Source organism: Letharia lupina (genome assembly GCF_014066315.1).
Source record: "Letharia lupina isolate WasteWater1 chromosome Unknown contig_25, whole genome shotgun sequence".
Lineage (NCBI taxonomy): Eukaryota > Fungi > Ascomycota > Lecanoromycetes > Lecanorales > Parmeliaceae > Letharia > Letharia lupina.
Window position 1 is genome coordinate 429,881 of NW_023502994.1, and position 27,676 is coordinate 457,556.

A 27,676-nucleotide genomic window follows, 5' to 3' on the forward strand; every position below is an offset into this window, starting at 1 on the left:
GAACTAAATACCCCCAACAACACGTTCTTGACTAAGTGGCAATTGGTGGCACATTGCCCGTGAACCGCTGACAGCCGTCGAAGAATTGTCCGGAGTTGGCAATCAGGAGCTGTCCCTAAAACAACCTATATAACCTGTCGCAGCCTTCGATGACAATCATGACGAAGGCCAGCTGGCGCAATAGAGGAAATGGTAAAGGAGAGCTTTAAAGATGATGAATGACGACTGCCGAAAGGGAGAACGCTGGACGACTTGGCTAATGATATAAATTTTTATGAACGCTGATAAGAGCTACGAGGCATCAGGCCTGGGAAGAGGATAGTAGCGCAACAATTTAAGAGGTGCAGTGGAAATACCCAGTAAAGGGATGTGAAAGACCTAGTAGGATGTGGTTTTTCGACTCAGACTTGCCTATACCACATCATTGTCGCGGTTTGACTTCTAGTGCACTAGCTTTTCAGTCATGATCTGGTTAAATTGGCCACGAGTGCCGCGGAAACACATGATCAAAACAATGATAAGCATCTGCTGTGCGTGAAGTTGCGACTCAGCAGTATCTGAAGCATCATCACTGCCATCCAGAAAGACCTATGCTGTATGGGACAGAGCTCGTAGTCCGCTTGGTCTCATGACAACGTCTGTGTGCCTTTCCTCTTGCCGACCTCCATCTTCGCCGTCCTGGCGCCAAACTGAATTGCCCTTTTCTTCTCAGCTGCAGCATTTCGTAATCCTAGCTTCCACGCCAACAATCGTAAAAGCTTCTTGCCTGGTTCTAGTAGCGGGATGGAGCCGTCTGTGCAGGGATCAACCTGTCCGAACCCACATTTTTCCCATATAGGAAGTCTCAAAGCCCAGCTCACTAGTTCTTCGTCAAGGTAGGGGTATCGTACTTCCTTTCCCCAATGCGAGATTACCCGATCATCGCGGCCAAGGTTGCGTTTTCCAAGTCTGTTGAAGTCGAGTTCAAGCTCATCTGCGAGACCTGGGTAGCCTCTGCTCTTGAAGGCTGTGGCATGCCTGGTGTAACCTCCAAATAACTCATCTGCTCCAAGACCTGAGAGCAACACTCTGGCTGGCGTCGTGTAATGGATTGCATGGTCGCCGTTTTCGATATGAACTGTACCGATGCCTCTCGCAGCAAAATAGAGCGCATATGCTATTGAGAGGTCCATTTCCGTGTTATGCGGATGAATCAAAGAGATGACCTGAGACCTATGAGCCTGGGTATCCGTAAAGGGAATGTCGATAGACACGAAACGCCACATCCGTCCTGGGCATAAGGCGAGCAATTCTGAGTAAGCAGAAAGGCCAGTGATGCGGTCTGGGCAGAGGGAGTAGGCCGAGCGAACGATCTTAGGTAGTTGAGATGCTCCTGCAGCTTTGACAACTCGAGGATTTTCAAAAGCGACATTCAAGAGATCGATATCTTGCTCCTTTGGAAGAGCATCGTGGAGCATACGAGCCAAGACGGTACAGTCGAGGCCCCCAGAGAATAACACAGCAACGCGGGCTGGAGCGACCAATTGACACGGCGGTAAAGGAATTCCATGGGTACGAAGGGATAGTGACCGTTGGAGCTTTTGGAAAAGGTCGTTCATCGCTGGAGAATCCTGGTTTAGGGCTGGCATCGGATGAGCTCGCACCTCTGTGTTAAATTTTGGAAACGGAGAGCGCTAGCACTAGTCAATTTCTTAGACATCTAAGGAGGAGAGAAGTGTGTAGCACCAGAGTACCAGTCAAAACAGACTTAGAACGGTCAAACACCCAGGGGACACGAGTGACTCGATCGACATTCGCTGTCAGGTCAAGCACGTAGATTCCATCGGCTTCGACTTCCATACAGTGTTCGGAGTCTGCGGGATCACATACACTTGAAAGCACAATATCCTTCGTTGTATACCTACTGATGAGAAGCGACCGCCTACCTAATGCATCTCGTCCGTAGAAGACTCGATGATGTTGGGCATCGTATAAAACGAAAGCATAAGGTCCAGTAATGCTGCTCAAAATGTCAACGACACCTTGCAAACTATGATTAGGCGAGGCAGGCGTATGGTCTGCATTGTCGCGGTGTCTTTTTGTTGCATTCAGAAATAGGTCAAAGACATATTCAGCATCACTGCCCTGAATCGATTGGTTCCCGATCTTCCAAGCCTCTCCGTTCCAACAAAGTGAAGAGCCTGACTCCGGATCTCTCAATGGTTGTCTAACAACAGAGCTCCCACGTAATGATAAGACGGTTGAGAGGAAGGTTAGAAAATAAGTCCGTTTCTGCATGTTCGGGCCTGAGTGTCGAGACGCTTTTGTCTCGAGAGTGACCGATGGTGATATTGAATCGGCTCCATCTGGGCCTCTTCTTTGGAGATAATCTGATAAGGCATCACTAGCAGGCCGATGCTCCTCTTGACTGCAAGAAAAGAATATGCCACACATCACGAGTCAGGGAATAGTAAATTTCTGAAGAACGCGGTGTTCATTCGAGAGGCTCAAGATAATGACATATCTTACCACAGTTCTGGTGAGATGAGAGTAACATGTTGGGACACGCATGGTCAGGCTTGGAAATTCATACTGAAACCAAGGGATGACTTATCAAATGCTGGAAAGGTCTAGCAAACATGTCAAGACTGAGTGGCAAAGGGCGGCTCGCGCGTCTAAAAAGCCGAGCTCTTGGCTTGAGCTATCCCAAGTTTAAGTACAGCTTCAGAGCTTCACTCATCAAGGACAGGCTTTGTCCCCTATCACTGACGACTCCCCTGCTTACATATCGAGTGTTGCAACTTCGTTATCCAGTAATACATCAAATAACCCACCTTCCAAACACGGAGCTACCAGTTCCTCAATGCGGTCGGATCTATGTCTTCGACGGAGCCGTCTGCGAATACTCTCAACCCCCCTTACTCAAAAAGAGACATAGATTCCACGTATAATTTGGGAGCGGAAAATTTCTCGAAAGAAGCTAGCCCGGTTCGAAGAAGCTCTCTTAAGGCGGGAGCTCCATCAAAGGTTGACAGCGGCCAACAAAGATCCCAGACTCTGGGAGATTTGGACCATGGAGACCAGATTCCGTGCCGAGTAGAGCAAGGTGTTGCGGGAATGGAAGGATTTGATAAGACTATGGAGCTTGAGCGTAGGGCCGAGTCAACGTCTAAGTCTCCAGAGCCAGCACTCTCTCGGGCAGATAAAGCTGGCAGTCAAGAGGCAGAAGGGGATGATTTTCCCAAGGGACCTAGCTACGAAGGGATGAAGGATGACCTCTACTTGGACCCTACCCCAAAAACGCCCCGTCTGGAAACTTCCCCGTCGAGGAATCCAGCCATTGCCGCGGAAACCCAAGACGATGGCTCCACATCCGAGATACAAAGCATCATGGATCAGTTCGATGAGGCCAACGACAACACCGCAGGTGACGGGACTGGTCAGCCAATCCTAGGAACCGAGAAGTCTCATTTGGGGAGTCTGATGGAGCATCCTCCAAGACGGTCTAGTCTTGAGCCATTGAGACCTAGTGGCCAGCAATTGGCCGGGGATCACGCGTCAGACCTTGAAGCTCGAGGTCAAAAGGTTCCTAGTTTCGAGGATGGAATTAGAGCACCTCCAATGCGAACTTCTAGTCTGCCACAATCTGCTTGGTTGCAAGACACGAACACCCCATCTTCTCCAAATTCTTCCATGTCACTACCCAAATTGCCGCCACCAGAGCCTGACCCTGAACCTGATCTCCCATTCGACTTCCATCGGTTTCTAGAGCAGCTCCGCCATCGAACAGCGGACCCTGTAGCCAAATTCCTCAGATCATTTCTCATTGAATTCGGCAAAAAGCAATGGATGGTCCATGAACAAGACAAAATAATAAACGACTTTTTGACTTTCATAACAAACAAAATGGCTCAGTGCGAAGTTTGGCGAGGTGTCTCAGACGCAGAGTTTGATAATGCAAAGGAAGGTATGGAGAAGTTGGTTATGAACAGGCTCTATTCGCAGACTTTCTCCCCTGCGATTCCTGCACCAGCTCCTGCTCAGATAGCCAAAGGCAAGAGGAAGGCTGTAGAGAGAGCAATCGGTCCGGGCAGGAAAGGTCAGCATCAAGAAGATATTGAGCGAGACGAGATTTTAGCCCAAAAGGTGCGGATTTACGGGTGGGTCCAAGAAAAGCACCTGGACATCCCGCCTATTGGCGATAGTGGCAGACGATTTTTGATGTTGGCTCAGCAGGGTGAGGCATCGCTCAACTCCACAGCTCCAGTTTAGGCCTGACGTTGCAACAGAGCTTTTGAAGATCAAAACGTACAGAGCTCCGCGTGATAAAATTATATGTGTATTGAATTGCTGCAAAGTCATCTTTGGTAAGATTATGGCGGGTCGAATAGGGGTAAAGCAACATCTAACATATTCCAGGTCTGTTGCGCAACTCGAAAGCCTCCGATACTTCGGCCGATTCATTCGTGCCTCTTTTGATCTATGTTGTTCTCCACGCTAACCCTGACCATCTCGTTTCCAATGTACAGTACATACTCCGTTTCAGGAACCAAGATAAACTCGGTGGAGAAGCAGGCTACTATCTTTCCTCGCTGGTAAGCTTGCAGTCTTGAACCACCTTGGGAGGATTGTTCACCTAATGGCCACCAGATGGGAGCGATTCAATTCATTGAAAACCTTGATCGAACTTCTCTGACGATATCTGATGAGGATTTCGAGAACAATGTTGAAGCAGCAGTCTCTGTCATCGCCGAAAGACACGAAGAAGTAGAGATCCCACCATCACCGCCGCCACGTCATCCCACTCACCCGCAAATATCAGAAAAGTCTGGACTGAGTCAGCCAGAGGTCGTTCCTCGGAACTCCATAGAAGCCGAATACAGTACACCGAGGAGACCCACGTCCTCTCGAGACTATTCGAGGTCCCTTACTGGCAATGACGGGTCAGATGATCACACTGCCGTAAGTGGCTTGCTACGAACCATACAGAGGCCCTTGTCAAGCTTGGGTAGGATGTTCTCCGATGATGTTTCCAACCCGCAACAACCAGGGACTCGAGCCCAACCAGGACCTGCCTTTCAGCCAAATCCAACCCAGAGATTGTCACCAGCAGTGTTTCAACCGCCCCGAAACAGCAACGACATGATCAGACCCAGCGAAGAGCCCAGAGCGGTCGAGAAATCCGGTCGGAGCCGTGAGAGAAAGCTCAGTGCAGAAGATGCGGCTGCACGTCAAGCGAGCGCTGAATCAGCGGAAGCTCAGCGAATACAGCGAGCTGAGCACCAGGATGTAGTGGAGTCAGTAACAGTGTCAAAGCGTATATTAAATGTCTTGCTAATCAGCACTCCATTAGAACCCTTGCAGGGATGTTTCCAGATTTGGATAAAGATATCATTAATGATGTTGTAAGAGTGAAGCAGGGCAGGTAAGCAAACACACATGGTATTTGTGCAATTTGCACTGTGGCTGACGACCTTGCTTCCTGTGTAGAGTCGGGTTGGCAGTCGATGCTTGCCTTGCATTAAACCAATGATAGCCATAGAAGCTTTTTCAATATTCGATGGCTGAATGGAAACCGGACCGCCTACAGTTGGGGTCTCAACGCAATTCTCTCTCAATTTTCGAGCGGTGCCTTCTACGAATCCTGTCATGCATCAGTATGGTGATCTGCACTTCTAGATTATTACAGCGCCTTCCTATTCCCACGGATGAGTCTCTGCTAACACATCATACATCGTATGGAATCTACCTGTACTGCCTTGTGATCCGGCAACAACTTGCCGTACACACTAGATTACGTTGTGAACTAGGCGCCAGCAACTAGGCACGCAGCCGGAACAAGTGGCAGTCTTGGGAAATGGTCTTATTCCATGTTTGCACGATTGAGGGAGTCGAGCCGAGAGTTTTTGTGTTTGATGCGCAAACATAAGGCAGGCAAAGTGTTCGACAGAAGCAGAACCTCTCTCTTGGTTCCGGGATCCGGTGTTCTCTCATACCGTCACAACTGCTGCTTCATTCGACAGTGTGCCTGCAGCATGGTAGACTTATATCCCCGCGAAGCTGTGTGAGACCTAAATCCACAGTTGAAGATAGAGTCATACCTAATGCAGACATGGTCATTGAAAGTCTCTTTCCACCAGTGGTGACTGCCATTTCGGAAGACGAACGAAGAGGCAGCGGATCGAGAATGATTTCGTCTTAGTTGGATGCACTTGCCGTCTATAAAGTCTCCGTGCTAGTTCCTAAGATTTTGCCAACTCGGACTTTCACCAACCACCACTTCCTACTCCCAAGGCTCTATAAATCGAACTCAACTGCCCAAATCTACGAACTCGCTACCCAACATTGGGAGATCCATCATGGCAGGTCCACGAGATAGGAGTCGTCATCGCGGGATGGAGACACAACAGCAATATGAAATGCAGAACATAGAGACATCGCAACGCAGCCCGACGGCTGAAGGCTCGACTGCCTACGGCGAGGATTCATACGGTGATCGTAATCATGACCACCCGCAGAATTCAGGAGCTCAGCGTTTAGGCCGAAGAATTCTAAGGACGTGCAAAGAACGATCGGCTGGAGTTCTAAGGATGTGCAAAGGAGGATTAGCGAAGCACCGGATAATGACGATCTTGACGGCCTCCGCGATTTGCATCTTATTCATCGGTGGTCTTTGGGCTTTCGGCGTTCTCAACCGTAGTGCGGACCCTTCTGACTACGGGCTCGATTGGGACATTGGACCAGCGAGGGGACACTACCAGTCCACGAGAACAGTCACCCACCCCACGGTGTATAGAATAGTGACGGTCCACTATCAACAATTCTACGGTGCCAGGCCAGTACACCATCAGGCACCAATAGCGGTCTCTTCGAATCTCGAAGCAACGGGGCAGGTAGTACGTCAAGACCTGTCACACCCCAACGTAGTGAAAGCAAGATCCACTGCAGTCTCTGGACTGTACTTCATACCGATCTCAGTCACAAATGGAGGTTGGCCACAGACGCAGCAGGACTCTCATTCTTCCTCCCGCTCTGCCAACAATACCGAAGGCTCACGAATCCTGCAGAGAGACCCTAGCTTGGAGGACTCGGAACCAGAAGCCAAGCCTCTACTAGAGTCTCGCGAAACCGGCGCTTCTCGCAATCTGGTCGCCGGCCAAGTGCACGCAGACACCATTTCTTTTACTCGCTGGGGAGTGGAGGTATTGTACGACTTGCGTCATCGCAGCATTCCCTTGGACAAGGGATGGTGCATCAAAAACGCATGCAGTCCTCACAAACAGCTCAGTCCAATGTGCAACACGAACAAGACCATCTCCGATCCTTTCCGAAAGCAAGAATGCGAATGGTGTTGGCCAGAGAACCAGAGAAAGCACCAGGAGATCAATAATCACTGCTCGGAAGTCTCGAAACGTGCGCTTAAAGGTATGCTCATCATCTGTGGCATCTTTCTCTTTTGCACGCTTTTCATCGCCATCGTACTTGCTACACGAATGTTCCGTCATAGGCGAAGGGCCAAAGCAGACCGCGTTCTCCACAAGCATGCGGCAACTGCCTCTCCTCTTCAGGAGAAAATCATCAGCATCCAAAGCCATTGGGTCTCGCACGGCATGTCAAAGTTTGGTAGATCTTCCAAAGCCGCAAAGATTAGAGTGGATGACATCGCGATTAGAAAGCGCTCGCCAGGTGAGACTGTTGGCCTTACGCCTTGGTACAGACCGGTCTTTGCAAAGTCAGGGGAGCGCTGGAGAATTGGCCCAGAGAACCCGGCTGCTGGTCGATCGCGACTCCAGAAGCAAAGAATGGAGCCCGTCGATCAGGATATTGCCGTTGGAGCTGGGGCTTTGCGGGAAAGAGTCCCAGTCCTTCCTCCAGCTCCCCCTGCTATTAGCTCTCGGGTGTTCTCTGACATTGAGAACATGGGTCAAGGGAGGTTGCTGTCGGACCCGGGGACTAACAACAGCCAACACGATCCCCAAGGGATGCCGCGCCGATCTTCAAGACAGTCTAGGGCCATCAGCTCAGGCAGCGAGCAGAGTGCTTCCGGGGCAACGCATCGTCAAGATGCTGGCGCTGGCCTCTACAATCTACAGCGCCTCACAGAGCGTAGCTGAAGCTTCGGTTGGCCGAAAATCCACAGTGCAAAGGCTGATCATGCACTGTTTCTCATAACTCATTCTCAACATTGCTAGCCAGAAAGGAGCTATCACATGCGTCTGTTTAGTTTAGGGGATCGCAAGCAAACCTGCGTTTTATTGTTATGCGCCGAACAGGATATGAGCCTCTTTTTCACTTCCCATGTTGGGGAAATGAGCAGCATGGCATGGCATTACATGGCAGGAAGATTGACTTTTCTCAGTATAGACTTGCATTACCACTGAGCATGGTCCTTGTAATGTTAGTGTGATTCAATAGAGAAAGCAGTGCCAATGCATTTTCTATTTTATTTGAAACGCTCGAGCCCCAACGAGTCAAAGCCGTTTTCAAAGGTCTCTTCTACGGCAAACAGAAACAAAAAGAAACTGCACCGACAAGATTAATGAAATCCAACATGGAACCGAAACGCTTTCCCATTGATTCTCCAATGAAGTCTTGTATCACTTTTCCGAAGAGTGGTGAAGAAGATGTGCGTAAGGTAAAGCTAGGTAAGATACCTTAGTTTTAATCTTGCCACTACCGGATGCTAAAAATACCTGTATGGCTGCCGGGCGAGGGGCGTAAGATATCCACAAGTGTATTTCATGATTGCGGAATTACTGTACCCTAGACTCAAGGTACTGTACCCCAATTTTCCTTCGTCTCTAGGGGTCAGGACTTGGTTATATTTCTCAAAAAAAAGCAACATCCTCTGCTCTCTTTCCTCTGTAATCCATCCTTAAAACTCACTCACTATCCATGGCTCCACCAGAGGTCGATCCGCAGATCAAAGCTCGTGGGAGGGACGTGCATTGGTATAAAGCGGACATAGGAGAGATCAGTGAGCCGGCTCGACGGCTCTTTGAGAACTATAGTAGGATACCTCCAGACGCAGTAGTCCCACACATTGCGGAAATTGTGAGTTTGACCGTCTTTATGTAGACTTGTGCATGCGAACCGTCCTACATACGAAGCAAGACGCCGGAGGCTAACCTTTGCCGTTAGAGAGATCGCGCTTGGAACATATTTCCTTATCCCTGCATAGGCCAATGCCGTTTCCTTGATCTCTCGATTTCCCTTTCTCCCCTCTATCCGACCATCCTCCGTCGTCTCAAGGAATCCAACCACCTTCTTTTAGACCTCGGCTGCTGCTTTGCACAGGATATCCGCAAGCTCGTGTCCGACGGAGCACCGAGCGAGAACGTTTTCGGGGCAGATTTGAGGCCGGAATTTGTAGATCTTGGTAAGCACAGTTTGGATTGACTGCTTCCTAATTCGTACCGATACCGGGATCGAAGGACCCCGTCTCGAGAGCTGGATCCTCTTGTTATTGCCCAACCCTACCTTGCGAATTGCGTTCTCGCCTCAAGAAGCCATGTTGACTCGGAAATCTGCGTAGGATACGATCTTTTCCGTGATAGAGACACGCTGAAGAGCAGGTTCTTAATCGGAGATATATTCGATGAGACTACTGGTTCGACATTCAGAGAGTTTGATGGCAAGGTTGACATCATCTACGCAGCGAGCTTCTTTCATCTCTTCAATTGGGAGGATCAAGTTGGCATGACGGAGCGAGTTGTGCGCTTGTTAAAGCCAGTCGAAGGCTCACTCATTTTGGGAAGGCAAAGAGGGAACGTCAATTCTGGAGAGTATGAGCATCGAACGAACTCAAAGGCAACTATGTTCAGACACAACGAGGAGAGCTGGAAGGAGATGTGGAAGCAGGTAGGTAAGGCGACGGGGTCATTATGGGATGTGAAAGTGTGGTTAGAAAAGGATGAGGACTTTGGGCGGTACGGGAAGAATGATGGGAACATCAAGCTAGATTTAGGAGATAGGGGCCTGAGGTTTGAGGTTTCTAGAATATGATCAAAGGTCACTCAATCTCGCTCTTCTTCCTCTCCTTCTCATGCACGGTTAGTATCATCTTTATTATTTCGAGTCTGGGACTATTCGAACTCGGTCTTCGCTGAACTAGCATGTTTTTCATTTAAGCGCAACTGCCGAACGCCGCCCTAGGGTATCTTCTCGAATATGGATCGTTGAAACCGTCTAAACGCTCGAAAGATTTGGACTCCCTCCACTTGTTGTATACATTCGAATTTCCCAACCCTCCCAACTCAGAAATCTCTGCTCCCATCCCGTAAATTGGTCTGTTTGCCGCCATGACTCTTCTTTTCTAAAAACGTTGAGTCTCGTCGTCGCTGTGATGCCGGCTCAGGTGCCCACCGAACGTGTCCTTGCTTGAGTGTGTCACCAGCGTGGTTTCCCGCCTGTCCCAGGTACCGATCACGCTGTGCTCGAAGTTGCTTACGTTCTGGTCGTATGAGAGGTCCCTGTAGTGGCTCTGATAAGAGAGCGGCTTCAAGGTCTTCGGCACTGTAAGATGTGAGGATATGAGCTACATAGGGTGGTACCCTCAATTGTGCTGCTCGATTGGCTCTTCTTTGGTTTTCGGACTCCTTTTCCTGCGCTTCTCGAATATCTGCAAATACGCCTGCTTGCTCTCGAACCTTCACACTACGTGCGATTTCTGCCGCTACTTCTGAGCTCAAGGGTGGTAAGCTTTCCAAGTCAGTGACTTTTCGTGGGGGGGCACGGATTGGCCGATGGGTTGTCGGGGCTTGGAACCCTATAGCAGGGCCGATGTCGAGAGGACCGTACTCATAAGATTGCATGATATACGGGTTACCAGATTCGAGATCCCCAGTAATTTGGGAACAGTGTTTATGTACGATATTGTACTCTGGCATCAAGGCGGGCTCGATCGGTCTCAGGAGTGGACTCCGTCCCAATGTGTTGGTTGATGACGGTCGACTCTTCGAAGATGATGTAGTTGATGCGCTCTTGGGGGCAGAAACATCTGTTGGTGGAGTGTCGGTTGCGTCACTCCTGCATAACGTAGGCGAGGCACGTAACAACGAAGCATGTGGCAGGGCCTGTATTTGAGGCGTTTGGGCGTATCTTTGACCACATGCCAAGTGGGATCTTGCATATACCTCGCCCGCTATTTGACGCTGTGTGTACTGCTCATAGAGACCTGCAGATGCATTAATCCGGCGGCTGAGTAGACACTGTGCGCTCTAGACTGACCTTTGCCAACGATGGCCTGAATCAGACCTTCGAGATTGCCGACCATTGCGCCAGAAGCCAGGGTCCAGTAACCAGCTCTTGTGCTGAGCTTAAAAGGTCGTACATCTAAACCAACAATGTAGAGTGCGTTCTTAGAGTTGAAGGTCGGACTTTTTTGGACTCTGATTTTATTTGACAAGTTCCTGACCAGGTAAGGTGAGTGAAGATTTGAGCGTCTGGTTGAAAGTGACAAAAGACAAATGTGTTGTGTACTGACCAACAACACCCACACTTGATGTGTCAAACATCGCGAGCATGATTCTCTTCCATCAGGTGTTAAATGTTTCGCACAATATGCCAAGGTGCACATAATCGTATCGGGCGCGAGGAACGCTGCTCCACACATATCGTGCAAAGAAATACGATCAATAGTGAATTATGAGAGCCACGAGAGTCGTTGAGTCTACGGGTTCAAGCATTAGGCAAATCAAGGATAGTAGTTAATCGGCATAGCATTCCATCACACGAGAGGTTTATTGGTTCCAATCCGTTTCAACTGGAAGAAAGGAAGGTCAGTGGGTCAGTGGCAGCTAATAAGCCCCTTTGAGGTCGCTGGGCACCATGAATGGCCGCTGAACGGGGCGCCTCTCCTAGCAGGATTAGGATGCAAGAGTGTTAAACAACCAGTCCAGCGTCAGTAGGGGTTTCGCCCTCAGAAATGCCACCGCGGGTGGTACTGCAGCCTCAGCAATTGCCAGTGAAGCAGATGCCGGATCGCGCAAGAAGGCTATCACCATTGCAGTCGTTACAGATGCATGGGATTTGGTGCTGGCTTCGACAGTTGCAGTCACACGGATATTGCGCGAAAGCAGCTTGGACAGCTATTGAACACTCTAAATATGAGGGAACATTAAGAGCTGGTAAGAGGTCAGGAAGTGCCCGTGCTATGCCATACAAAATGTAAGTTATAGGTATTGTAGCAGGAAAGATACATATCACTTTCCTCTCTCGCACCAAGGCAGCCAGGTCAGCAGGTCCTTAGTTCGTAGTGGATCTGCAGTGGTTAGACCGGCTTGGATAGGCGCAGAGCGTTTGTGTGTCTACTAGAAAAGCGGCGACGATGGGATCAAGATTTTATAACAACCTCGCTCGCTTCGCTCCCTGCTGTCAGCCTGAATCCCTTAGTTCCTTGTTCGTTTTCCTAGATCTTCTCGGCCTGTTCGCTCGGACCTACAGCCTAGACTGCTCAGTGATTCCTAAAGTATAATTGATATGTCTTTGTCAAGTTGTGAGGGCAATGCTCTCGAGTTATACGTATCCTCAGGGCTCAGCGTGCATCATTCTACCTGGACATTTCTTTCATCGCGTAACCTACGATTCCAGACCCCCGAAACTGAAGACTAGAGCGAATCTAATTTAGCAGGGATGCTTCGGAACCTTGAGGTAGCCTGTAGTCTCAGTAGACTACCACCAAACACTCCACATCCTATGGTCCGTGTTGCTGACTATGGCCTTTCTGGTTCTCCACTCAACAGATTTTTCGGCTTCAAACTTGATATGTAATGATGCTTCTTTACTCCAGATGAGCGTGCGGTGACGGTTCCAAATGCCTTGAGCTTTAGCTTTAGATCATCAAGCCTTGGATTCTAGTCCCCTGTCCGATTTGCTCCCCATTTCATGAACCAGCCCGAGGCTTGCGGTAATCCCCACGTTTCAAGCTCCATCCTCAAGCGTTTTCTCCACTCGAAATCTTCAAAGTTTGCTACTGAGAGACAGAAAATCAAGGTCAGGGGAAACAGAGGGCTTAGTGGCAATCCAAAAATCAGGGTAATAGCCGGCAGACTCCCAATGTAGGATACCTACTATATTTCCATCATCAGACACAATGATGTTCCCTGGTCCAAGGTCTGGATGATAGAAATGGAAGTCTCCTCTCAGCATTGAACAGTCAGCCGAGGGGGCCGAGACATGTCCCATGCACTCCTCGTGCGTAAAAGGACCTAAAAGCTCAGAATCGGATACTATTCGATAAGGCTCAAGAACAGGCTTCCCCGTTACGCTCCTCAGTATCGGAGACATATTCTTGGCCAGGAGGTCGCAATACATTGCAACGTTTCTGATGACTGAGACGCGCTGAGAAGGCGATAAGGATATCCAGGCATCACTTAATGTAGATCCTTCAATTCGCCTCAAATTGGAAATGACCCATCCCCTTCCATCCAAGCGTGAATAACCTCCAGCGTAGGTATGTGGGGTGCGATCTTTTTGACGAAATGGATCGTATTTTCCTTTGACTCTATGTCGGTATTCCAATCTTTTACTTTGCAGAAATCCTGTCTGCCAATCTTCCAGACACCGATAAGGTCCCTCCTTCATACACTATTATATTACACCTGAAGCTCCAAACAAGATAGTGAGGCGATGTCACCGTCATTTGGCTTGCGCAGATCGGGTGCAGTCATCCTCTTCCCAGGCAGCAGTTGCATCCTCAGGCTGATTGGTTTTGATCCTTTCACACACCAATGATCCAACATACCAGCAATTTGGACCGCTGTGCTTGATCGGTTGGTTAAAGGACAAAGGCATCATGCTGAAGATGCCAGAGGCAACGAGGATGGATGATGTTTCAGGGCGGTGTAGGTCTCCGGTTATCAACAACTATGACGGGGACCATAAGACCTGCCGTCAAAACGTGATGTCTAGGTGGAACGGAAAGTGGGTGCTCTGCAGTTTTGTGAGCATTACAGAGTACAGATAGAGAAATGGTGCAGAGGTCGCACAACCTCTCACTCAGCCCTACAGAGGTCTGCACCGAAAGTCCTGCACCCGCACTAGTGCAGCCCTAACCCTACTTTCGGAAAGCGGCCCTATAGAGGGGAAGCCTAGAAATATCTTCTCACAGCGCATGGATGGGACTTTAGGTACTTCTTTTGGCTTGATAGGGGCATTAAGCCCCGAAACCTGGCTAGGGCTAGGTGCGATTCCGAAGAACTCCAGACGTATTGTCCAGGTAGCCCTTTAGGTGGGGCGTTATCCGAAGTCTGAGCGCAAGAGTCTTGGCGGGTGCAGGACTTTCGGTGCAGACCTCTGTACAACGGGAATTTTTCTCCGTTGTCCAGGAACGACTGCTACCGGGGCCACTCTTCCACACGAGAGGAGTTAAGACAGGTTTCTTTTCTGCCCATCTGCTATTTGAAAACCACAATGGCTACGTAGGTGTGCGCAGCCACCTTTTTATGAGGCAACCTTCCCAATCCAAGCTAATTCTTTGGCCTTCGTCAGCAACATAACGTGGCACCCTTCGTCCGTCACGCACCAGGAGCGCACCACCCTTCGTGGCCAGAAAGGTTTCACGTTGTGGTTCACTGGTCTCTCCGCCAGTGGTAAATCTACTATTGCCATCGCTTTAGAGCAGCACCTCCTGCACCTGGGGCTGGCCGCCTACCGACTTGACGGGGACAATGTACGATTTGGATTGAACAAGGACTTGGGTTTCAGCGAGACAGATCGGGGAGAGAACATTAGGAGAATTGCTGAGGTACTTTACCCTAAGTCAGTACAGTCTCGGTTGTAGTACTGAGGGTCTTGTCATTTCAAGGTCGCACTCCTTTTTTCAGATTCCTGCACTGTCGCCCTAACCTCTTTTATCTCACCATATCGGTCCGATCGCGCTCTAGCCCGGACTCTGCATGTCTCTCGATCGATCCCTTTCATAGAAGTATATGTTCACGTTCCTCTCTCCGTGGCTGAGTCGCGAGATCCGAAAGGACTATATGCAAAAGCAAGGAAAGGAGAGATCAAAGAATTTACAGGCGTGAGCGCACCGTATGAAGAACCACAGGATGCGGAAATCGTGGTCAAGAGTGGGGAGACGGGAGTAGAAGAGGCAGTAGTGCAGATAGTCAAGTATCTAGAGGAGAAGGGGTTGCTAGCCAGAGGAGACAAGACCTAAGCAAACGAAGACAGCTTATCGGTCAAGATGCCGGGTACCTTGCGGTGCATAGAGAACAAGCTCTTGGATGTTATTTACGCCACGGCAACCACTTAAACCTATTGAATCTCAAACTCATAGCAAACGTACGCCGCATAGTCTCCATCATTGCCCATGTGCCCAGCTGCTTGCATGTCTGCCGAAGTCGCAGAATCATCTTTGGCAACTCTGCCTTTCTTATCTCGACCGAAGGCGTTGCCCGCCAGGTATGAGTATGAAACGTCCAGTGAGCTTCGCGCTTTCTTTGCCAGCTTAGGTGTGGTCTATTGACAACTGAGCGTCAGTGGCGTACAATACGGGATCTGGTGTATTGGAAAGAAGCGCTGGAACTTGACATACCCGAAGTAGTCCACAAACGAATTGTAAAGGCAGCCCATAACGGAGCACTGTTTCAACGAACACTCTCAGAGCAAGCACATGGACCCAAGCCATCACAGCTTCGCCCCATGCCGTCCTCCCTAATCTCAATGCCTCACCCCAGACTTTCCTCTCATCCTTTCCCACGCGTTCTACTTCCTTCTGCTCCTCTTCCTTCCCACCCTCCTTGTACTTGAAGTCTCTTGGTGTCCACTTGCTTTCCCTGCATTTATGGACGAATTCTGAACTATGTTTTTTGAATGTCGTAACGGCGTAAAGAGTGAACTCGTCATCTGCATCTATCAATTGAGCGGAGCGGGGCACGATCATTGGTGATATGGTCTCATAAGTCTTGAGAAAATCTTTGGTGATCGTGTTGGGCACAGCAATTAGGTGGGTTTCGAGGTACTCGGAATTCTGAATCACAAGGGAAGGGTCGACGATTGCTGTAAGAGATTTATTGGAAAGGTTGCCACTACAAGAAGTTGTCATTCTCTCTACCTGGCTCGGAAGCGGAAAAGGGAACTTTACGTCTGCTTTCTTTGTAATGTGGTGAGAGAGGTCTTGACCTGATTATACTGGTTGTACTTGTTCTTGACGTCGTTGTCGATGCTGGAGATCTCCTGTATGCAAGATCAGTATTAAAGAGAGCTCATTCGTTTATTGTAATTTCCAGGTACCTTCTGAAGCGTAACAACGACTTCACCCAGGGGTTTGTCTGCTCGGTATTTGACTTTGTTCCAATGAAAGGACTTCAGATATTGTTCGGCAGGCTCTGACTCCCACGTCAGCAGCTGTAGTAAGGGTTCGGGTTCGGTATCGCATTCTCCTACTGTCATTGACAGTTTTCTGCTGTGAGATCTTCTCCTCATCGCCCTCTAGTATATTTCTCAGCGAGTCTCCCACCTTGCCCACTACAGCCTCGCAACCTTGCGCCAACTTGGCCAAGTCATCCGCCTGTTGTACTAGAGCATCTAGAGTACCAATTTTGAATTCAGGTATCTGGAAAGGGAAGACGGTCGCGTAGTCAGTTGTCACAGCTGATCGTAAAGCTGTGAGAGCTTCGTCGTGGTCATTACTGGGAGAGATTGAGGTTGGTAATGAAACCAAAAGGTACTTGAGACCTTTTGACATCTTATGACCAGAAAGTTAAGATTTGGGTAAGAAATTAGAATCATCGGCAGAGGGGGTGGATTTTGGAGTTTCATGAGCTTGCCACCCACGACTCTTGGCACTAGAAGAGCCCCAGGCTCGGTTCGCAATCACCTAGAGCTCGCCGCCCTAGCACCCGAGCTCGGGTGACAGGGGTGCCTAATTTGGGTGACGGACATAACGTGGGGTGAGCAATGGTGCTCCGAACGTTGCACCTACTCTATTCACAGGAGGTAGAAAATGGCTTCCACCCACGACTTGCCTATATGTACCTCTATTCTAGTGTCCCTCCTCCTTCTTACCCAATTTGCTCCCACCAGCGCTTGGGTGAGGGGTAATGAGCAGCCGGGGTTTTCCACGACTCTGTTTTCGGCTTCCATGTAGCCGTTTTCTGCTCCTTTTTTGAGGTTCCGTGTCCGATACCCTCATTGCTTCACATGTATCGTAAAAGTGCCCTTACAAACCCTCTGCGATCTGCGACAAAGGCAGAAAACATTGGATCTGCGAAAACTTGAAAGCCTGGGATCAGAAAGCGATAGGTATAATTTTACGAACACTGAAGGTGACGGCGCAAAATCGCTTTGGAGTAAGGTAGCTAATTAATTTGCCTTAGGCTATCGAAGCGCGGTCGGATAACATCAAGGACAAGTAGTCTAGAGACACTTGTGGAAGAGAGCGACTTCGAGACCAAGGTTGAAGGCGAGGCTACATTGCGCAGCTATATACGCCCTACTCGTCTCTCGCAACGACAGCTCAATTCGCATCCAGCGTTTATGGTTGACAGTAGCTTTGGTCAACAGTTTGAGGCTATCCGAAAAGACCGCGACCGTGAATTTGATCATTCCGTGGGGCTGCATTGCTTCTGTGGTTGGCGCGATGAGGATTGGACGATCGGCTGTGGTGGTTGTAAAGGGCAGCAACATCGCCGGTGCGTAGGACTTAAGAAGGAACACAGCGATTGTATTGGGAATCATGCCTGCAAGACCTGCACGGAGGCGAAGGGCATGCGTACGACATGGCTTGTGCTGTGCAGTACTCTAAATTGCAAGGAGTAATTTGCCTGTCCTGCAAGTCTCAGCTTCATTTCAGTGCGCGCGGTGTGTTAGTACGGGGTCCCAAGCCCGGCTGACTGGAGAAAGAGACCAAGGACTGGTTTGCCACAACGTGCAAGCAGCAAGCAATGGTTTTATCTTTCCTGAGGTCCCCGAGAAAGGTTACATTACGCAGGATTCAGCCTCTAAAGGCAAACTGTGCCTTAGCAAAGAGTTGACCCCTTCCGCGTCACTCCTTCAGTGGCAGCAGGACAGAAATGTCCAGTCGATTCAACGCATGCGGAGAATTGAGAGAACGCTCCTTATAAAAACGGAAAAGTTCCGGAATTCTGAGAGGTTGTCGAGCTGCACGGGTCTCGAGTTCCTTCATGGCCTCAGGCTTTCCTTTAGTGACTGGCTCGGGGAAGCAGAGGCTGAAACGATGGCGTCTCTGGAAGGAGTAGCAAGATGCGGCATTCACTATCGAAGAGAATGCCTTGCACAATTTTCATTGCCTCAGGATAGAACTAAAGTCTGTGCTATCCTGCTTCAAAAGCTCCGCTGTTGTGAGGAGCAGTGGCGAAGAGCCTTCGATAAAGGCCGTGATCTGGATACGCTAAGTGTTCCGTCATTGACTAAGGGAGTGTCATGCGATCATTCGACAGCGCCCTATCAAGTGCCCTCGTGAATGGCCGAACGGTGCTTACACGTACTGCAATACCTGGCTTATGAACAATTTAGGACCGAGATTCTTGGTCTCCGGAAGCGTTCTAAGCGACCACTCTAGCAGCATACTTAATCTTACTTGAGGGAAGTAGGTTTATTACACAGGCCGATCCAGAATGCAGTGCTACAGTTTGGTTGAACTCCAAAAGGACCTACTGTAGACAGTCCACGCGGTTCACCTCAGTACCTCAGTTTACTTCGCTTCCAAAGCTGATGCGCGCCCGATAAGCTGCGTCGCAGCATTCAATGTATGTATGGATTGCATTCAATGCACTGCCTGCAAGGTAACTCTTATTTCGACGGAGGTATAGGGACTGGCCTCTGTATCTGGGCCATTTGAAGCAGCTTATACCTGAAACGGCTAGCATTCCATACAAGCAATACATTGAGGACTGGAATTCATCCACCCGAAGACTGCAAAAGTATCTATCATCGCAACACACACATCCGCCCTCTCTTGAGTATTGCAGTCTCGCGTCACGGTCTGGAGGCTAAAAAGATTCCAACGAGTGGCAATTGGTCAAAGACAATGCACAACGGACCGATCTCTTCAGCTTATTTGGGACATAGCCGAGGAACATCGCAGTATATTTGATCCGCTAATGAAGGCAATTGAGAGTGGGTGTTGTGTTGCAGATGCTTGCATCGACCTAATCATATTGATGCGTGGTAGAGGGAAAGTCCAGTTTGGTTGGTCTGAAGAAGAGCTCTACATACTTACAGTCGAAGATCTCATGTCGGTCCTTCCAGGAAAAACGCTTAGCGCCATAACGATGTACCGAATCATGAAGATGGCCGCGCCCGATAACGAAAATCTGTCCGTGTTACCTCCGGTGATGGTGACTGCTTGGGCCCGTGATCCCAAGAGCCCATGCTTTGTCCAGCGCATCAAAGACTATTTCGAATTCAGAGACACAGCCTCGACAACGGTCTACATCTTGCCGACCCGAATCCAGGAATCGACATCGTTAGCAGTCTGTTCGCTGACGGCAACCTATTGCATTGCTGTGTTAGTCCGCCTTGAAAGAACCTTATGCGGTTTCAAAAAAAACTGAAACATCTCTTTGCCACTATCTGCCCGAAAGGCTATTTGCCGAATCGATTCCATGAGTTTCCTCTCACGTTCGCGAAGGGTTGACGGGTCAAAGATGCTGGAGCGCTCCTACTTGGGGTGTTCTGTGCCACCACAGGGATTAGAGGAATGGGAGAATTTGTAGAATACGGAATGCTAGATCAAACAGATCCCCTCTATTATGACATAGAGTCAATCCGTCTGGCAAGCATTTGGCACTTCGATGCAGTCCGTGAAAATAGAGCATGCTTCTGACGAAGAAATTGTAGCAGAAGACTCTCAGGTACAACCCGATTCTCAGTCCAACGAAGACAGCGAAGTTGTTGGTCAATGGATTATGAGACTAGTGTGGACAGAGCGAGTAACGAAGACGAGGAACTTGCCGGGTCTGAAAGCGAAGGTGCTGAAGATTTGACAGGCACTTGGGATTAGTTTCAGAATATTGATATGAACAATGACCAGGCGGCTGAGTCGCTTATGAGAAAGGCCATTACTGAGGCCGAACCACTCTATTTCGAATTAACTGAGAATGAAGCCAATATCTTGACCGTCATTAGATAGGAATGAGAATGATCAATTTGGTAAGTCAAAAATTTGCAGTTACGGAGATAGACTGGCCTGCGTTCCACCTCTAGCCGTTCTACGAATACACGGAGACCGAGCACCATTCAACGCTTTCAAAAATGGTACCTTGAAATCATAACTAACATAGCGGTTCTAACGCTTGCTATTCGATCATGGAAGCGACATCAAGCTACTTCTGTAGGATTGTTTTTAGTTATCTTCGCGAATGCTCGTGACGAGTCCAGGAAACGATTGGTCGGACTACTTACGCATCCTAAAGTTCTACCATGTGAAATTCAGTATCTGTTTGGAAGAGGTGATTAGACGTGGGATATGCTAGATCATCTTCAACGGATCAACTTCGAGAATCCTGGGTCCATTGGCGAGCAAATATCATGGTACCTTGGAGTCTCGCATACTCCGGATGACGATGGTAATTCTACCAACCTGTACAGTGGTAGTGCGGGGAGCATAGTCCCTCTCCATGGACTTGTTGGCGAAGCAAGAAGAATAGCCCATGACCATCAAGGCGTGCTTAGCTTGGGCTATGAAGAAATCTGTCGACGAAGAAAAGAAAGAGCAGTGAAGTCTTGCTCTTCGGTGCTTTTCATTCACGGACTAAAGCTAATCAGTATCTTGTTCTACATTGAGGATTGTAACATACCAGATCCCTTAACATTCCTGATAATACTGCGCGTCACGAATTCGACACGGACTTGAATTACGCCGCCACGAGAACCTGAGTATTATGTAAATACAGACCACAGCTGTTTTAAAGTTGAGTATGCACCTGTACGGCCAAGCACTCTAGTCACCTTCACAAGCTTGACTGGAATCTTTGAAGAATCCATTGCAGATGATAGGGGTTGTGCAGAAAGTTGGACAAGTGAAGATTCTGTGTTGGATTTTTTTCTCTTTTGTGTTGTGTGTGTGGGATGAAGAGATTATGTAGCGAAAATCAGGGAAACACGCAGACCCGATTTGGAGAGGTCGTCAAGCTCGACAGAGTACGGTAGGCTGAGATTTCGAACTTTCTCTGAGTTTTCATCGAGGAAAAAGTGGTCAATTCAAACCGGACGGTTTTGTTGCTACCTTACTTTTGACTGCCTACTCCGGCCCACAGCCTTACTCGAATACCGAGACTTAGGTAAGGTAGCCGAAGCACCGGCCCTGTGACATCCTTATCCGACCCAGGAATAGGAAGTGGGGAGATAGGCAGGAGGAAGAAGGTCACTGCAGATGACTTTCGCCGACTGTGGGATATATTCGACTCCAAGACCGTTGAGAAACCGGATGCCGAAACTACAAGGAGGACCAGTATGGTGATACAGGAAATATGGAAAAGGTAGGATCGAATTGATTCCCGTAAATGCTTCCGTTATGCCCAGCAACGTCAGCTGTTGTTGCGATATGATCAGAAGAGAAGACCTTTCGCAGTGTACAAAGGGGGACTGTATGGCCTTTTTTGAGACCTTACTCCATGGTCTCACCCGAGTCGCGCGATTTACCGCGGCAACTCACCTTCATCTGTAACCGGGGTGAAGTCGGGGCATATGTCCGTCCTCTTGACGAAGTGTAAACTTCTTTTCCGAGCGCAACATCATTTCAAGGTCGCTTTGAAAGCGAATGTTCGTGGGGTGAGGAACGCTTTTGAGGTAACGAGCATGAAGTCTGGGATCTTTGTTTAGGCAGTTTCCTGTCTATGCCTCTGGAAGTGCATAGTATCTGCGGACTCTAGAGTATCTATAATCTTTGGCTCGCTTCACGGAGCCCTTCTGCTGAAAACAAAGTGCTCTCAACAGGAAACCTAGCGTGACAGTTGCTGCCTTTTAGCATCATAGACACCTGTCATCGTTGCATCTTCGGGGTTCTAGGGTTTGGGAAGTGGATCCTCAGAGTTGCGCTGTTAAACTGCAATGTGGTTTGTGCTCCAGCCCAAGATCGATGATGTTCATACCCGTGCAGAGGGCCCAACACTATTGGATGGATCACCAGGACATTTGTCATACCACTGTTGCTTCCAAGACTCTTCGCAGCCGGGTCGGATTGATAACCGCAGCCGATGTTGAAGCATGGCTGTTTCCATGAAACCTGACGCCTCACTTCAGGCACTTAGCTATTGAAATACTGGTCATTTGTTTTGATTCGCGAACAATTTTGGTAATGACTAAAACTCTGTGAGCAGTATATCCCAAGTGCAGAAGCTGTCAACGGTGGGTAGAGCACGTACTTTTGCATATTTTGGCTCGATGAACAAGCCTTCAGCCTCGACCAGCAGTTTTCCGGGCTCTACTGTGTCTCCTAGCAGCTCTATCCTTCCCTTCACCCAAACTTTCCTGCCTTCAACCTTCGTCATTTCTGCTTTCAGTACCACGTATGACCCTGCAGGTGCCGGATTACGATAATTGATATTCAGATTCGCGGTTACCCCAATCTTGTTCGGCAGCGCTGAAAATCCACATCTCGCAAGTCCCTCATCCAACAGTGTCGCTAGCAAGCCTCCGTGAATTATACCAACGTGTCCGCAAAGATCTGTGCTGAGATATGATATAGATAGAAGACTCTTGCCCTCCTCGAGAAAGACTAGTGGCGGAACCGGTATTCTGCCAGGGCCAATCAATGTGGCTGCTGTTAAGCTATGCTTGCGTTGGGACTCCGGGTACCGCAAATGCGGCCGCGACTCTGTCCAAGCTGAATTCGCACGTAGGGATCGAGACAATGGATGGCTGTTGATGTATTCGTTGATCCCAGCGGCAACGTCATCAGCTGTGTGGTATAAGGCCACGGAATCTGCATCTGTGGGAGCTGATATGAGAGCGACGATTGATGCGATGGCCGGCGCCGTGGCAAGGAGGAAGCCTGCGGATGTAAAGAAGATAGAGAAGGCGGAGATTGTAAAGATCCGACGGACACGGGCACGTCGGAGGCTTGACGAAGACGACGCTGCACACCGCGGTCAGAATCGGCTTTGAGATCATCTCCAGATGTGAGGAGGGCGGTAAATACTGAGATTCGAGCTGTAGAGCCTTGATTGTGAGACATCCATGGAGGATGACCGGACCTTCACCATGTGATTGTGCGATGCGAGTCTCCATGGAACATGATGCAGCTCGGTACGACCGATGCGACACAAAGTTAGAGAAGCAAATACATAGCGGAAAGGAGACATTGAGACCAGTACATTATCTTACAGGAAGGCATCGGCTGGTGTGTTGACTTGGTTTTCAATTTCCTCGCCCAACCTTCCTCCTGCGGAGGCGGAAGATGCCAGGGAGGACGTCAGCGTCCGAGGGTCTGACGAGCTTTAGATGGCCGCAACAGTATGACGAGATTGCCGTAGCTTTCACAACAACGCGCCTGGAAGAGAATCCGCCAATGACATGAGATGTCTGAAATCAATGCCACCTGCTTGCGTGCGGACCCAGTCTCTCCGTTTCTCTAGACAATCGTGCCACCCGTGGGAATAGTGTCTGGTCTGTCTTAGAATTCAAGATTCTGCTATCTGTTTTTATGCTACTCAATCGGACCATCATATCTTTCAAGTGCCTTTTCTCTGCCTTTTAGTATTTCTGTACTCTATTACTTTGCAGGTTTGATCATGATCCAGATAGATTGAGACCCTCGAGCACAACGAGCTCATATATATCCTACAGCGATTATTTTCTACCAGATCATATTTCCTGCAGAATTTGATTTCTGCCAGATAGACATCTTAAGCAGCGTTCTGCCGTGTGTTTCTACTATTCTGCAAGCTCGCTGCCACACCAAGCTGCAGCTAACTCAATCGCGAGGAGAGACATATCAGCCTTGGCGATATTTGCAGTACGCCTCTCGCTCTACTGCGAAATTGCACCTAAGGGCCTTCAGCATTGCCTCTTCTTTATACACCGGTACTACTGCCATCTCGTCTTATTGAATCCGCAACCCACGCTTCTCAGGTGCTTTGCAGCTGTCATACCGCCTGTTACTGCTGGTACATGCGCATAGCCAAGTGGGCAGGCTCCTGCTGCTTTCTATGGATCCCCAGCAAAGGTTCATAACTGATTTCAATGATTTATCTCAGCGGCGACAGAAGTGAGGATCCTCCATTAATGCCGGGTCAACGATAAAGGTCCTGATCAGGGTTGTCTAAAGTTGGAGGGCAAGCCCCAAAGTCCGAGGTAAGTTCGCGGTGTCCGTCCAGCAATAAAGACCATGTTGGTCGCTCAACGAACATGTTTGAGTGGATACGGCAGGGTCATCTGGTTGATACCCTCGCATTAATTTAGGCGTGATGGCTCGATGCGATAGTATAATTGAAACGTATAGAGGGCAATGTAACAGTGACGCAGAAAAGTAGCCAAAATTCCATTTGAGGTTGCTCTTCTCTTTCTCAGAGGGGATTCACTTAATCGCGCATCTTGGAGATGTGGCCGCCAAGGATTCATTTCCTTCCGCAACGATTGCTCGTAGGATTGTTTACGATCTCAGTACCTTGTTCCTGGCCCATTCCCTTTTCTGTAGATCCGGGGAAATTTAGACTTTCCGCGCCGTGCTGGCCTCGGCCAAGTTCACCCGTTGCGAGTTGCCAATTGCATGGCCCCTCGGGCAGTCTCGACTCACGACGCACTCTGGACTCCCAACAGTCTTCCAGACATCAACTATACACCTTGCTCCCAAGGTCCACGTTGGTTCTTATATCTAATACTCTCCTGGCTATCGTTATTGCAGCCTTACTGTAAGACTACTTTTGCAGACATACATCTCATCAATCTGCTTCGCTTTTGCTATCATCAGAGCCCATCCTACCAGAAACGTATACCATACGTCCCTGCATAAAACCTCTCTAAACAGCACCCTATCTCTAGCCCTAATCCGGATTGGACATTTTTGGAGAAGGGCCAGAGTTGCGGCTCTTTGGAGCGCCGCCCCTTGAACATGCCGTCTACACGCCGTGTGAAAGTGCTGGCCATAGCCCTCGCAATCGCCGTCTGCACCATTCTGTATCTCTCGGTGCGTCTTGACGTGCCACTTTCACACTTGCAAATCGCGCTGGGGTGAGAGATTTGCTAATCTACGTGCTCGCATGCCCAGAATGACTCATCGTCCCAAGACTTCTACAGTCGCACAGTTGCCGCCCTTGACAAGAAGCAAGCGTCGGATCAAGAAGTAGCTCAAAAATTACAAGACATAAAAGATGCAGCCAAAGCGCAGGAACCAGTCGCCCCCACCACTCCTCAGAAACCCATCGCCGCGAGCAACGAAGATGGAAAGCCCATTGAGGTGAAACCCCCGGCCTATGCGGAGGAACAGAACAGTGACAATCCCACTGGGAGAAAAGCCGATGATGACGCAAAGAGTGTAGCTGGAAGGAAAACGATGTTGAAGGGCGGAGAGACCAAAGACCTGCACTCGGGGAAAGAGGCTCCGATGGCGGTGGACAGAGAAAAAGAGAAGTATCCGGCGGGAAAGAAGGTAGAGAAAGAAGAAAAGGTGGAGAGCAAAGAGGACCATGAAGTAGAAATGGAGTTGAACTCGATTCTGAAAAAGGGCCCGAGTACGTCCAAAGCGATACCGTGCGCCAAAATGGGATAAGATGACAATGGCTAAACTGTGATATCTAGTAATCATCTTCAGCAAATCTTACTGTCCCTTCTCCGCCAAAGCTAAACGGATACTGCTGGAGAAGTATACTATCGTCCCTGCTCCCTATGTCGTCGAGCTTGACACCCATCCCCTGGGCCCGGGTCTGCAAGCTGCACTTGCGAAAAGCACCGGAAGGCGGACGGTACCTAATGTGCTTGTCAGTGGCAGGAGTATTGGTGGCGGTGACGATATCGAGGCTTTAGACGCTGGAGGAGGTTTGGTTGAGAAAGTGAAGGGAATGGCAGGCAAAAGAATTATGGAGGCTAAGCTCACGGAAGAGCAATAAGGTTTAACATCTCTGCTCCCGGCGCAGATAATTTGGCATAATTACACAGAAAGGGTTGGGAAAGCGGCATTTCGGCGGACAACGTCTTGGGGGGTGTTTCGAGAGCACGGCTCAGTTTGGGTACAAGTGCTTTGGTGATGTTTTTGGTTCAACATTGGGATACCCAGCGTTCTGTGTTCATTGCATTGATAGAATAGCATTTTGCAATTTTAAATCAACCGGAGGTTGAATGGAATTCGCTCATATGTTCATTGATAGTATATATTTTGGGATTTCTGAGTTGCCAAACCGAGTCATCGACTCGAGCGGCGAGCGCTTTGCCAGCAAAACCTTTGGCACCGCGGGTAATTAGCGCCGTGCCAAGACCCTAAGCGAGCAAGCCCACAAATTGACAAAATTCGGCAGTACCCCAAGATCATGAAAGCCATTCTCTGACAACCCTCAGCCACCAAACAAGATGAGGTACATACACTCTGAAGAGACGCTGAACATACCGGCCAATGGTGAGGCTTTCTCCAAATGAATCCGTCTGCGCAGAACAGGAATTCCTCCAGGCTTCGCCGAAGCCTTGAAGACGGGCATAGCGTTACGCACAGTTTCGAGAACCACTGAAGGACAACGCTGACAGCTGAGCAGTTAAGGTACAAATCAGATCCAGGATAGTCAGTGTGGACGGTCCTCGAGGTATGCCATGGGGGCCAGAAAGGTCGGGTCGAAATATCGTGTCTTACGCATCGCAGGCAAGCTCGTTAAAGATATGTCCCATCTCTCCGTCTGCTTCTCCCACCCATCAAGAAACATAATCACCATCGAACTACACCACGGCGCTCGCAAAAATGTCGCCACACTGCGCACAGTCAAGAGCCTCATCAACAACTTGATCATTGGGGTCACGAAGGGCTTCAAGTACAAGATGCGATACGTCTACGCGCATTTCCCCATCAACGTGAACATCGAAAAAAATTCTGAGACTGGCCTATACGATGTGGAGATCCGGTATGTTGTACCCTTGGGGTATATGGCGAGGACGGTGGTGTTAGTGTTGTTAGACTGACGCATTTGGCTATTCAGAAACTTCATTGGCGAGAAGATCATTCGACGAGTCACCATGTTACCAGGCGTTGATGTGGAAGCATCAAAAAATCAGAAAGACGAACTCCAGCTCACAGGCAACTCGTTAGAGAATGTCTCTCAGAGCGCGGCGGACATACAACAGATATGCCGGGTCAAGAATAAGGATATCCGCAAGGTAAGCCAGTTTCGCTACTTGATTGTGAACACCCATACTTAACGTTACATCAGTTCTTGGATGGTCTTTACGTCTCGGAGCGAGGGAACATCGAGGATGCATCATAAGGAAATCTAGTGGGGTAGTGGATGTGACAAGCGCTCGAATGATGGGGAGCATCTGGTCCATGCTTCATAGCAGCATAGCACGACTGTCTCAAGTTTTCAAGCTTAAAGATCTTGCCCTTCCTCCACAAGTGCAACGAACATCGTGCTATAAGAATTCCAGTAATTCCATGGCGCACCAGCTCGACTATCAACTATAATGATTGACTCCCGCTGTGCTCGTATGCCTCATTCTCCACGTCAAACCACTGTAGAGACACCTATTGGATAATGTGTGCATTCAGTAGTCTCATATACATTTAGAATAGTTATTCTATTGTCATGTTCTATGA

General features: G+C 49.1%; 10 protein-coding genes across 10 annotated transcripts; 6 read left to right on the top strand and 4 right to left on the bottom strand.

Annotated features, from left to right (window-relative positions):
* Positions 1 to 626: 626 nt before the first annotated feature.
* HO133_006644 (uncharacterized protein) lies at positions 627 to 2,277 on the bottom strand (the record flags this gene model as incomplete). Its single annotated transcript, XM_037297542.1, has 3 exons — positions 627 to 1,673; positions 1,726 to 1,853; positions 1,926 to 2,277. 3 exons carry the CDS (start codon positions 2,275 to 2,277, stop codon positions 627 to 629), a joined length of 1,527 nt encoding a protein of 508 aa, XP_037147252.1.
* Positions 2,278 to 2,856: 579 nt separating this feature from the next.
* HO133_006645 (uncharacterized protein) lies at positions 2,857 to 5,512 on the top strand (the record flags this gene model as incomplete). Its single annotated transcript, XM_037297543.1, has 6 exons — positions 2,857 to 4,216; positions 4,269 to 4,346; positions 4,399 to 4,574; positions 4,630 to 5,276; positions 5,333 to 5,404; positions 5,470 to 5,512. 6 exons carry the CDS (start codon positions 2,857 to 2,859, stop codon positions 5,510 to 5,512), a joined length of 2,376 nt encoding a protein of 791 aa, XP_037147253.1.
* An 826-nt stretch (positions 5,513 to 6,338) lies between these two features.
* HO133_006646 (uncharacterized protein) lies at positions 6,339 to 8,093 on the top strand (the record flags this gene model as incomplete). The annotated part of the gene is made up of 1 exon (XM_037297544.1): positions 6,339 to 8,093. The coding sequence occupies one exon, from the start codon at positions 6,339 to 6,341 to the stop codon at positions 8,091 to 8,093; it is 1,755 nt and encodes a 584-aa protein (XP_037147254.1).
* Positions 8,094 to 8,874: 781 nt separating this feature from the next.
* Positions 8,875 to 9,984, top strand: HO133_006647 (uncharacterized protein; the record flags this gene model as incomplete). The annotated part of the gene is made up of 3 exons (XM_037297545.1): positions 8,875 to 9,033; positions 9,121 to 9,358; positions 9,515 to 9,984. 3 exons carry the CDS (start codon positions 8,875 to 8,877, stop codon positions 9,982 to 9,984), a joined length of 867 nt encoding a protein of 288 aa, XP_037147255.1.
* A 251-nt stretch (positions 9,985 to 10,235) lies between these two features.
* On the bottom strand, positions 10,236 to 11,254 carry HO133_006648 (uncharacterized protein; the record flags this gene model as incomplete). The annotated part of the gene is made up of 2 exons (XM_037297546.1): positions 10,236 to 11,155; positions 11,209 to 11,254. The coding sequence occupies 2 exons, from the start codon at positions 11,252 to 11,254 to the stop codon at positions 10,236 to 10,238; spliced, it is 966 nt and encodes a 321-aa protein (XP_037147256.1).
* A 3,137-nt stretch (positions 11,255 to 14,391) lies between these two features.
* On the top strand, positions 14,392 to 15,139 carry HO133_006649 (uncharacterized protein; the record flags this gene model as incomplete). The annotated part of the gene is made up of 3 exons (XM_037297547.1): positions 14,392 to 14,399; positions 14,470 to 14,725; positions 14,786 to 15,139. 3 exons carry the CDS (start codon positions 14,392 to 14,394, stop codon positions 15,137 to 15,139), a joined length of 618 nt encoding a protein of 205 aa, XP_037147257.1.
* A 98-nt stretch (positions 15,140 to 15,237) lies between these two features.
* HO133_006650 (uncharacterized protein) lies at positions 15,238 to 16,669 on the bottom strand (the record flags this gene model as incomplete). Its single annotated transcript, XM_037297548.1, has 5 exons — positions 15,238 to 15,441; positions 15,518 to 16,010; positions 16,067 to 16,158; positions 16,216 to 16,310; positions 16,369 to 16,669. 5 exons carry the CDS (start codon positions 16,667 to 16,669, stop codon positions 15,238 to 15,240), a joined length of 1,185 nt encoding a protein of 394 aa, XP_037147258.1.
* Positions 16,670 to 22,211: 5,542 nt separating this feature from the next.
* On the bottom strand, positions 22,212 to 23,150 carry HO133_006651 (uncharacterized protein; the record flags this gene model as incomplete). The annotated part of the gene is made up of 3 exons (XM_037297549.1): positions 22,212 to 22,247; positions 22,311 to 23,023; positions 23,087 to 23,150. 3 exons carry the CDS (start codon positions 23,148 to 23,150, stop codon positions 22,212 to 22,214), a joined length of 813 nt encoding a protein of 270 aa, XP_037147259.1.
* Positions 23,151 to 24,997: 1,847 nt separating this feature from the next.
* On the top strand, positions 24,998 to 25,991 carry HO133_006652 (uncharacterized protein; the record flags this gene model as incomplete). Its single annotated transcript, XM_037297550.1, has 3 exons — positions 24,998 to 25,072; positions 25,154 to 25,616; positions 25,684 to 25,991. The coding sequence occupies 3 exons, from the start codon at positions 24,998 to 25,000 to the stop codon at positions 25,989 to 25,991; spliced, it is 846 nt and encodes a 281-aa protein (XP_037147260.1).
* A 457-nt stretch (positions 25,992 to 26,448) lies between these two features.
* HO133_006653 (uncharacterized protein) lies at positions 26,449 to 27,347 on the top strand (the record flags this gene model as incomplete). Its single annotated transcript, XM_037297551.1, has 5 exons — positions 26,449 to 26,494; positions 26,628 to 26,675; positions 26,732 to 26,987; positions 27,063 to 27,240; positions 27,294 to 27,347. 5 exons carry the CDS (start codon positions 26,449 to 26,451, stop codon positions 27,345 to 27,347), a joined length of 582 nt encoding a protein of 193 aa, XP_037147261.1.
* Positions 27,348 to 27,676: the final 329 nt, after the last annotated feature.